This window comes from Apium graveolens, chromosome 1 (genome assembly GCF_009905375.1).
Source record: "Apium graveolens cultivar Ventura chromosome 1, ASM990537v1, whole genome shotgun sequence".
NCBI classification, from domain to species: domain Eukaryota; kingdom Viridiplantae; phylum Streptophyta; class Magnoliopsida; order Apiales; family Apiaceae; genus Apium; species Apium graveolens.
In genome coordinates, this window is record NC_133647.1 from 70,910,326 (window position 1) to 70,921,559 (window position 11,234).

At 34.4% G+C, this 11,234-nt stretch overlaps 2 protein-coding genes across 2 annotated transcripts; one reads left to right on the forward strand and one right to left on the reverse strand.

Annotated features, from left to right (window-relative positions):
• Positions 1-297: 297 nt before the first annotated feature.
• LOC141719922 (uncharacterized) lies at positions 298-1,747 on the forward strand. Its single transcript, XM_074522287.1, has 2 exons — positions 298-876; positions 1,349-1,747. The coding sequence occupies exons 1-2, from the start codon at positions 690-692 to the stop codon at positions 1,645-1,647; spliced, it is 486 nt and encodes a 161-aa protein (XP_074378388.1). The 5' UTR covers positions 298-689; the 3' UTR covers positions 1,648-1,747.
• Positions 1,748-1,942: 195 nt separating this feature from the next.
• On the reverse strand, positions 1,943-8,775 carry LOC141664249 (glutathione synthetase, chloroplastic). Its single transcript, XM_074470171.1, has 12 exons — positions 8,416-8,775; positions 7,767-7,936; positions 6,656-6,731; positions 6,188-6,318; positions 5,225-5,347; positions 5,043-5,124; positions 4,219-4,298; positions 4,063-4,132; positions 3,528-3,649; positions 3,302-3,441; positions 3,000-3,192; positions 1,943-2,384 (listed from the first exon to the last, which is right to left on the reverse strand). The coding sequence occupies exons 1-12, from the start codon at positions 8,731-8,733 to the stop codon at positions 2,261-2,263; spliced, it is 1,629 nt and encodes a 542-aa protein (XP_074326272.1). The 5' UTR covers positions 8,734-8,775; the 3' UTR covers positions 1,943-2,260.
• Positions 8,776-11,234: the final 2,459 nt, after the last annotated feature.

Here is an 11,234-nt window from a genome sequence, read left to right on the forward strand (position 1 = left end):
ATAAGTATGGGGTAGTGAAAAAAACTACACATATCTATGAAACATGTGGTGCTCCCTTTTTTCCTCATTTGTATGCTAGAAACACAAAAACATGGATGTATTCGACCTTTAATTCTTATTCCCCATTTGAAATGATGACAAAATTGTACCTTAGTGTTTAACACAAGGACAGTCTCACTTGCACAAAATTTAATTCATACATCTTATTTTCAATATTCAAATGGAGAGACCATTTTTAGTGGCTTTACTTGTTGTTTTGGAGCATTTTCTTGTATTCAAATGGAGAGACCATTTAGGCTTTAGCAAACAACACACAGTTTATGAAAATTAAAGACTGCTTCTAAGCTATTCTGGCTCTAAAATAGCATCTTTCTGCTATTCCCGTCAATACATTCCATAAAATTCGTATCTATATTCACTTTTTTGGGATCTGGTCTGGGTCACCACCTTTATCATTATTTCGATATGTCCTCTCTCGGCCCCTGTCATTTTATTACATTTATTGTTTAACTGTCATTCACTTGCAACTTCCGACTCATCGTACTAGTTAGTATTCAAGTCTTTAAAACATGATGAGGTTCGTTCTAACAAAACTTATTTTCTAGTACAGAAAACTGGGTGATATTTATTTTTAGTGTGAAGCCTAAATGGTTTGGTTTGTGGTTAGTTGAGAGGGTTGAGGACATAAAATGGGTCATCCAGCAGAAAATAGATGGTGTAGTCCTGGGATATTTAGATTAGTTTTGTTTTTGATGGCCTTGTGTTTGGTTGGTTATAGTGTTAAAACACAACTGTTTTGGCACAAAGGCGGAAGAGCTTCTTGTCCTCGGTGTGAATGTGATTGCTCTTTTAAATCCACTCTTCCCCTCCCTGTAGGTGAGTTTTTCCACCCCTGTCTTTATCAACTTGTGTTATGTTCTGGTGTCAGTCAACATATGATGCAATTGACATTTTTCATTTTTATAACATACGATTATGACTTGATTAGAAGATAAATTGCTTTAGTAAACAGTTCGTCATTAAAAGAAATCAGAGAAAATGACCACAGTAAAATATCAGGCTCATGGCAATGGGGGACGTTCATTCAGTCAGGCTTTCTTAAAAGTTTTATGTAATTATATTATCTTGCAAGTTCTAGCAGTAAACTAGCATAAATAAGGTGCATAATAAGGCAGATAGCTATGGTTTATGGGATTCAGATATGGACGTAACCTTATATTGGCCTTACACTAGTCGAGCGAATGCCTGCATTTTGGGCCAAGTCAGCCATAATCCTTCATGCATTTAGCTTGTGTTAAACATTTAGCTGATATCAATTCATCTGACATTATCTGTATTCCGTGTGCAGACTGTGCAAAAGATGACCCGGAGATGAACGAAGAAATGACCAAGGACATTATAACTTTACTGACAGAGGAGATTAGCTTACATAAAAGTGTAAGCGATGATAACTTGGCACACACCAAGGCATTAGTTATGGATGCAAGAAAATCCTCTTCGCAATATCAAAAAGAAGCAGAGAAATGCATTACAGGGATGGAAACTTGTGAAGAAGCAAGGGAGAAGGCTGGAGCAGCACTCTCTGAAGAGCATAAGCTCTCAGCATTGTGGGAGATACGAGCTCGTAATAATGGATGGATGGATTGAATATGAGTAATTATCTATCTTCTTCACTAATTCAATCATTCTTGCTAAACTAATTGTGTAGAGTTTTTCCTGACAAAACTGTCAAATAGTTCTCGACTCCTCCCTCTTCTTTACTATGTATATTCATATGAATGCATGAATTCAATTTCCCTGGCTGTAAGATTATTTCAGACATGTACCAGATGATTATTTGTTTGTTGTACATAAATACTTTTGACACTGACATCAGTATATTCTTTCAACTTACTGTAATAATCCTGTGTTTAACTTGCTTAAATATAAACAAACCTCAAAATTCTCCAAAATGGTGTAAATTTTATTGCATATCAAAAAACACTTTATTACAGTTAAACCGAGTTGTAATGTCAAATGTGCACCTCTCTTTAAGTATGCAAGTACATTTTAATTGAAGAGTCAAACAAAGTAGTCACCAAAGCAGCCTTCTTTTTTTGGTGAAGCACCTCCCAAGTAAAGAAAACAGATTCTTTTCTTCCTAGTTCGTCTATTTCACTGTAATTGTTGTCTTCGCCAATATGAGTATGAATATCAAGAGGTGCCAGTTCCCCAAAAAGATAAAATTGCATCAACTGGAAAGCGTGCTTCTTTTAAGAATTCAAGTCAAATATAAACTGTCTAAAACTGCAAATCCTGCAGCAACACCTCCCTCATTTGACGAAGAGACCTTTGTTCGCATCAAGTAACCAGCATGATCATTCATAATTACGTTCTCCTTGTTCCTGCAAAATCCAAAGTTGTTCACACGCTGAAATTTAATTTGCTGTATATTTATATTCTCTTCATATTGCAAAGAAAAGCCAAGTCGAGTTCTCCACATATTTGGAGAAAATAAATTGTATGTGGCAGATAAAATTTCCCTTGCATGTTTAACTTGAAAAGAACTAGATTGGAAACTTGGAAGTAAAAAATGTGAAAAGTCTCATTTTATTGCACACAAAATATATATCATCTTTGTTGGAACCAAAAAAGAAAGCTTTACAAGTCCACATTCATCTCATTTGTAGAAGTCTTTCTCAGAAAAAAAAAAATCTAAGCCTATGATAATCAAGTGTACTCAACTTTCTAAAGGCGTGGAAAGGGAGATTGATTATTGAAACAGAAAAGACAAATATTTGTGTCAAATAGTTAGCAGGACAGATGGAATCACCTACAGGCTACGACACTAAATATATAATTATATATATATATGTTTATGGCACCGGCTATCTGTTGTGCTTAAACCAAATCATGGAAATTTAAAATATTACTCAAAACTCTTCCTGGCACTCCCCTACTCTAATAAACCGCTTCTGCAGGAAAAATTATATTACAAGTTAAGCATAGGCGGGACATACCTTAAATAGGCCCCATATATTCCAAGTTCTGATACTGCACTATCTTTATGGCAACTGCCATCACGCATCAGAATTGTTGGAGCAACAACTGGGAAAATTCTTTGCATGAGGATGTAAGCAGCGTCTTCATTCGTCCTTTCCATTTGCAATCTCAACAGGGCCTCCCTCACATCATCTCCATAGATATTGTTCCCTGAAGTGAAATAACAGCTCGAAATATTAGAACAAGAGTTTTTAATAGTTAAATTTAAGGCCAATCATATTGTGTAAAAGATTAAAAGAAAAATTATGAGAGAACAGACCTCCGCCTTCTCTTTGCGGTTTCATAACGTATAATTCAGGTCTTTCGATTGCATCCTTGACTATGTTTGATTCTTCCAAACTCCATAATCCTGCAAAGCATTTCCGTAGTTTGGCAATGTCGTCTTTGTTTTCAAGAAACCTGTTCATGGGTTAAGGAATAGTGTTAATGGACATGATATATCACATCAATATCCAATATGTACTACCAAAGTTTTTAAGTACTACTGTTCGAGGACACCAGGTTTTGCAAGCTCCTGTTGAATTTTCTTGGTGCCAACCAAATGATAAGAAATTGAAGGACATTTGACTGCAGCAGACTGCTCCATTAGGAATCTAGCTCTCCATTCCTAACAGATGAATAGGCATGCAAAAGATTATGTGACAAAATTAAAGCACTGGTATGTAGTTGCTAGTGGCCGATAAAATTTTGGTGAAATAAATTCAGTCAACAGACTTATAGATAATGGAAGTTCCCTACAGCCAAACAAATTATTCCGTGATGCACATGTCTAGTTAATCAATCTGAGCAAATTTAAAACAAGAATATATGGACAGAAAAACAAGTTAATTTTCATATTCATTTAAAGACATGAGATATAGCAGCATCCAACATATTGGCATAGAAATGGGGTTCCTCTCCCCATTTCTCGCAAAGAAACACGCAAGAAACAGAGTACCAAATCTCTTTCTACAGAAACTTTTTATACCAACATCAAAGCAATATTATATTTCTGGTAAAATATGGGGCAGATACACTCACTGATTCTGTAGGATAATCTGTTGGTGTATACCCAGCTCGAAAGTAAATCACCGCAATAGCTTCACCGTCTCTGTAATTTAGAAACACTTAAAATTTAGGTTTAACATGAATCTAGTAAATTAGAAAATGAATCCCATTTAATTAGGTTCTACATACATGACAAGGGTTCCATCTGGCTGAAGCTCTCCTTGCGCATCGATTTCAGCTAATGTCTTACGAATAGTTGTAATCTTATGTGTGTTGTTTTGAAGTTGAGGAAAACATCGCAAATTCGTATCTTTATTAAAATACTTGCATTGTTTTTCCATTTTCAGAGCAAAAAGAGAGAAGGAATTTGTAAGATTCTCCTTAATCCCTTGTCAATGAACTTTACTATAATACATCCAAAGAAAACAACATATATAAGAACTGACAGTACTCCCACTACAACAATGGTCACACTGTTCACACGATAACAACGCTGCTTTGTCTTTTTTGGCACTGGGTGACGTCTTACATCTGTCAACACAACTGGAAGTCCAGGTACAGCTGTTGGGTTAAATGCACTTCATTTCTCCGTTGGAAAGGTTTAGCATTTTTTACCTGGGGTAACAGTTATCATTTATACCGCAATCCAATCTTTACTTCAGCTCAATAAAATTCAATCCAAAAAAGATAATCAATAAGATCTTATCCCCATTGACTCAAAACCGGAAAGCACGAAGCTTACACTATTAACACTGTTTACTCTACAGTATAATTCTCTTTTTCTTCACAGACTCGCTAATATAGAAGTGGGATAAAGGAGGGAGGTATAGGGTACAGCCATACCGGTTATGTAGAAGTAAAACTAAAACTTTCTATAGAACTGGGATATATAGATTGGGCTGTCTAAATTTCTATATAACCAAAACCCCTAATTTAGTTTTTAAAGTATAAATCTAACTACCAAGTTTATACATCAAGTAGCCTTGTCCTTGTACAAGTATGACAAAAGGATATTTTTCATTCAGAATTAATGAGAACCAATGCTGGTCATACATGTTCCGTTCTTCATGTTGAACCACAAACAGGACTGCAGCCCTATATCACAAATCAAAATGCAGAAAAACTTTAATAACAGGAAAATACAGATCCAGAAAATTGTAAACAAAAAAACAACTTATTTCTACCAATCTCCAACCTTGGGTTGTCATATTCAGTCCATGCTTTAGCCAATGTTTCAGCAAACTGAGTGACAGCAATATTAGTAGGAACCCTTTTTGAATCTAAGCCAAGATTTTGTTTGTATGAATTAATTAAACTCCTGCAAAAAGCACAAACTGATCATCTTAAAGCGTCAGCAAGTTTGTATTTGTATAAAACATTAAATCCTTGGCATTTTAAAAATAAATATAAGGAACATAATATGTTCAAGCTTAGTTAAATGGCCTAGCTTCTGTCCAGAAAAAGCAAATTAGGAAATAAAATTAGTGAGAAAGGTAAGAAGATAATGAAAGAAAAGAAAGAATCCCAATATGCTGTCAAGTACAGTACAAAGACTATCCAACAGTGAAAAAAAATAGATATTCTGATTTAGGCATCTTTCCTGGTAGTCTACTCTTAAATCAGGCCCTCAGATTAAAGATAGAAAAGAATAAGCCTGGTTGTGAAACATGTCACCTTACAACCAAATCTAATATTAAGCACCGGAAAGAAGCCAATATAAACAATCGACTTAAAAAGTATGCAAGTGCATTAATCCAAATGTTCATCTCCACTTAAATAGTATGCAAAATTCATAATATAATTGCAGCAGTGAGAATTGGCGGAAAAAGAAATAGAAAAATCAATACAATTCCTTCATGCATATGCAATGTTTCGGTACTGCCAATATGTTCAATAAAATTGATATATGCTGTTATAAGCCAAGATAAGTGCCATCACGAGAAAACAAGTGTGCTTCTGTATAAGAGGCATAGTAAATGAAGGCCATAAGTGTAAACAACAACAATTCAAATCAATTGTTATATACGAATTATACCTGGGATAATGAACTACATATATTCAAAAGAGACTGAAATTTACGGGAGAAAAACATTAAATTTTCTACGGGGCATCATTTGGCTAGTAGAGAAAGTATAGTACAACATATTATAATACAAACCTGTGAAGCTCACTAACAACACAGCTTAACCCAGCAAATGAAGATGAAATTGTGTTGAGCTCGATTTGGAGTAGTAACTTTGTTTGCTCGTCAAGCATATAGTCAGACCGATGTAGCCCCAAACGTATATCCTAATCAAGTAGTAGAAACAACATTAAAATATCGTGAATAACTAAACAAGTGCCTAATGCACTAAGTCAATACCAACGAAAAACAATAGCCTCAAAAACAAATCATGGTATAATGATTTGATACGTATTTAAAAGACAAGACCACTACTCCTACCGCTTGTTTATACACTTTAAATTTATAATGACACAACAAAGATTTGCAGAACTTCAACATTATTTATCTGTTCCCTCAACCTCAAGGTTGCATTTAGAATCTCAAGAATAAAAAGTTAAACAACAGATTTGGAATAAGGTTACAGAAACATAATATGTTATAAAAATCCCTTGTAAGACGCACCTCTTTTTTATTCATTTCTAGCATCTTGGAATGGAGATCTAAGAGTCTAGAAGTGAAAGCATCCACTTCTTTTGTTCTGCAATAATATAAAAGAAGATTTAAGTTGGCAACAAAAATAAAGATTTAAATTATTTCCAAACAACTTCTCCGAAGATGTAAATCCTGGATTGTATAAACTGAACAGGTGATCTGCTAGTGCAACAAACAGAACTTTAAAACTCCAAGAAAATGAGCACAAAAATATAAACCAGAACATTATATATACTAAATATGCTAGAACGAAATAAAATTGTTGCTATGAAGAGAAACTGAAGTTTTACGATTGCTTTATACGAGGTGGAATCTACAGACAGGAATATAAGAGGTAACCATTTGTGAATATCCACTGGTAATTCTCTATATAACTTATTAATTATAGATACAGCCTTAAGACAAGGACTACATTTATAAAGACATTAAAGCAAGCTGGGTGGAATAAAAGTCATTTAAATTCTTAAATTGACATGTAATATACAAGACATCGGGCATAATACATATATCTCAAGTTCTTAATTGTAACACGGGTGATCTGGACCGAAGACAGCCCGCATTCCTAAACGAGCGAACTGGATTGCAATTCCATAGGGTGTACTGCAAACCATGCATCTTATTTAGAATTGAAACTCCGTATATTGACGACTCAAAATTTCACATTTCACATATGTGCTCGATTATGCCCGGATACGGTCATAATTAATTCAGATGCATCCAGAAGTTACACGAAACTAGCTACAAAAGGCAAGACAAAAGAGATAACATAATCAAGAAAACAGATGGAGATTACAACAGAGGATTATGCTGAGATCCCAATCCCTAACCTGGGGATCATATATTTCAAAACTTCATTTTCAGAAGAGTATAATGAGGATATGTCTACCTGGGGCTATGAAAAGATTACTTGTAATCTTGCAGTTACTTGGCATGCCAGTAATTTGAACAATAAGGTATGCTTAAACAAGAACACATTTTTTTAAAAACAGCATTTACTGTTTTTAGACTCACTTGCTAAATGAATGAGGATATCTTGTAAGCGTGCAGTATAAATACAACACAAAGTGTAAAGAAACAAAACCTGGAAAGTGATTCCTGCAAGAATTTTCCATCCAAACTAACGCGATCAACAAGTTCATTAAAAATGGGTGCTAACTCACAAGCCTGTTTCCAGTGACTTTCGGGAAATGCTGTAGGCAATAAAGCAACAGGGGCATGAACCATACCCACGCCGGGCACTACTCCTGACCTCTATAAATTTTAAACGTTACAACATTTATTAGATTTTCGTTACAACATTTATTAGATTTTCGTTACGCAATTGAAACCCTCGGGTATACACATCCAAGGACAGAAAAGCTTTAAAAAATGTACATTCTGAACCATTAAATTTAATTTAAATTGAACATTTAGAACTTAAAACCTCATTGTTTACATAGCTACAGCTTCATTTTGAATCTGTTCAACAAAATCTTGGGGTTCTCTTTTTGTTGGCCGTAAATATCGAGGTTTTAATTGTTATTTCAGAAATCATCAATTTACTCTTGAATACCCAACATGACTGCAAAGAACTTAGAAAAGCATCAAGTAACAACAGTTACATAACTATTCAAGAAACATATCAGCATTTTGGGTCTTAAATTAAACAGATTATAACATCACAAAATCAAATATTCTCAATACATTTACACAAATAAACATTAAAGTTTGAATATTAATGACATAGAAACCTGAACATTTTTATCTCCAACAACAAGGCCATGAAGAGAACTCCAAACAAGAGCATCATAAACCAACTTTTGCAGCAAATCTTGGTCAATACTGTGAGGATCAGACATGATTTTTGGCAAAATCTTTTGATGGGTTTCAAAGTTTTCAATTTTACTGCACTTTAGAGTCAAGATTAGTGAATTAGTGAAGTGGGTGTTTCTGAATTTAAGTTGATTTTGTAAAGTGCAGGCATAAAGTGAAGAATTGGATGAAGGGTTACGATTGGTTATGCGACTAGTGGTGGAGTTTATGCCAATTGAGGAGTCAATGGCCGCCATTGCAGCATTTTGGGGAAGTTCAAAAAGTGATATTTTGATTTTAAATTCAATTGTATAAACTTGTGATTTGTGAATGGGTGGTTTAATCGAAAAAATGTTAAAAATAATAATTTTTTGGTGCAAATGGTTGAAAATACCCATTCTGGAAGTGGATGACTGAAAATACCGTTTTGGATACGCATTTGCCATTTGGGTATCCTATTTTGTACTAGATTTTTTTTATTTTTTTTAAGATACGCATTTGGCAAATGCGTATCCCAATGGTAATACCCAAACTACAAATGCGTATCTTTAGTAATTTTCTTGGATACCCAATTTTCAAATGCGTATTACACTTATCCAATTACAAAATGCGTAACCAAGACGGTATTTTCAGCCATGTGTTTTAAAAATGGGTATTTTCAGCCATTGCACCCAAAAAATGGGTATTTTTAAACATCACCCGGTTTAATCTAGAGAACAATGTTTTTCTTAAGAATACGGGCACATAGTCGTACAGATGAGTATCCGTTTTAACAAATACTCGAAATGAAAGGGGACAAATTCTCGGAATGAACGGAGAATAACAAATGGAATGTGGCATCCTATTAACAGGTTTTAGAGAACAAAGAAGCACTTATATTTCTATGTTAACTTGAAGATATTCAAAGATGTTGGATGGAGAAATGGAGCAACATGAAATTAGACTAAGACATTCTTGTCTTATTAGTTTGTATTTTTATCATTTAACTTGGTGATATATAAATCAAGAGTAGCAAATATATTTTTAATCAAGTAAGTAAGCAAGAATTGGAAATAGAAAAAGCTGTATCTATCAAGAATTTCTCTGTTCAAAATATTTTCATACTTGTAAGCAGCTGTATGTATTTTACATCACATAGTTCTCATAAATAAATATATATATATATATATATATCTGGTGGGTAAGTTAAATCCACCAGAAAGTTTTTAATCCTTGTGTTTAATTACTTCTTGTTTGAATACATCTATATTTTCATTCCGCACTTTTGCATATCCAAACACTGATATATTTATATTTTTGAGAAGTTCTTAAAATAAAAAAGAAACCAAGAATTACATTCAACCCCCCCCCCCTCTTCTGTAATTCTAGTTGTTAGATTGTTTGAGAATAACAATTGGTATCAGAGCAAACTCTTGACACACTAAGAGTTTAAAGATCAAAGCAACTAACAACATGAGCTAAAGATCCCGTTCTTGGATAAAGACAACTATCACCATTGGAAGGTGAAAATGCACCTGCATCTTCTCTCTCAAGATGAAAGGTATGTTGATTGCATTGAGAAAGGCCCTCATGTTCTTGTAAGAGCTGCTACAGATACTGAAGGTGCTATAGGCAATGAGCAAAGGGTCCCTAAGCCACAATCAGAATCGATAGATGAAGACATTGAGCAAGTACACAAAGACAAGAAGGCTATGAACATTCTGTTAAATGGTCTTGATGGAGATATGTTTGACAATGTCATAAACCGCAAGATTGTTAAAGACATTTGGGATACAATTCAAATCATATGTGATGGAATTGAGCAAGTGAGGGAAAATAAGATGCAACTTCTAATTCAGCGGTATGAAGATTTTCATTGTGAAGACAGTGAATCTTTAAGTGCCATTTTTAGTAGATTTCAAAAACTACTAAACGCACTGAAGCTGCATGGAAGGGTTTATCAGACAAAAGATTCAAACCTGAAGTTCCTTAGATCTCTACCAAATGAATGAAAGCCTATGACTGTCTCTCTCAGAAATTCACAAGATTACAAGGAGTTTACCTTGGAGAGACTGTATGGGATTCTAAAAACTTATGAACTTGAGTTAGAACAAGATGAGCAAATAGAGAAAGGAAGGAAGAAGGGAGGATCTATAGCACTGGTAGCTGAACAAGAGAGAGTAAAAGAGGTGAAGGTTGAAGCTGTGGAATATGCACCAAACTCTAGGGTTTGTGAAGGTAAAAGAAAGGGGTTAGTAGCTGAACATGAAGACCATCTTAGTCAAGATGAAATGAAGGATATAGATGAATATCTAGCTTTTCTATTAAAAAGGTTTGCCAAGCTCAAATTCAAAAAGAGTTTTGGAGCAGTCAAGCTAAATAGAAACATGGTGGATAAATCCAAATTCAAGTGTTTCAAATATGGCTTGAGTGGTCATTTTGCAAATTAGTGCAGAAAGCCTAATCCTAAGAAAAAGAAATTTGAGCAGGTTGACTATAAAAAGAAATACTTTGAATTGCTAAAATAAAAAGAAAGAGCTCTTGACTTAGGAAAATGACTGGGCAGCAGATGGGGAAGATGAAGATGAAGAACCAAGCTATGTCAACCTAGCCCTGATGGCTAAATCTAATGAAGCAGAGGTCAATTCTTCAAGCAATCAGGTAATCACCACTAATCTAGCACATCTTTCTAGAGCTGAATGTAATGATGCTATAAATGACATGTCCACATAGTTATATAACTTGCGTGTTACACTTAAGTCACTCATTAAAGAAAACA

Excerpts from the sequence above, each read along its gene's own strand:
- LOC141664249 (XM_074470171.1), bottom strand. The coding sequence starts at position 8,733 with ATGGCGGCCATTGACTCCTCAATTGGCATAAACTCCACCACTAGTCGC. Across the intron at positions 5,348-6,187 it reads GTTGTTAGTGAGCTTCACAG|GAGTTTAATTAATTCATACA; the intron begins GTTTGTATTATA and ends TGCTTTTTGCAG. Across the intron at positions 3,650-4,062 it reads CAGATTATCCTACAGAATCA|GAATGGAGAGCTAGATTCCT; the intron begins GTGAGTGTATCT and ends TTCATCTGTTAG.
- LOC141719922 (XM_074522287.1), top strand. The coding sequence starts at position 690 with ATGGGTCATCCAGCAGAAAATAGATGGTGTAGTCCTGGGATATTTAGA. Across the intron at positions 877-1,348 it reads CACTCTTCCCCTCCCTGTAG|ACTGTGCAAAAGATGACCCG; the intron begins GTGAGTTTTTCC and ends TTCCGTGTGCAG.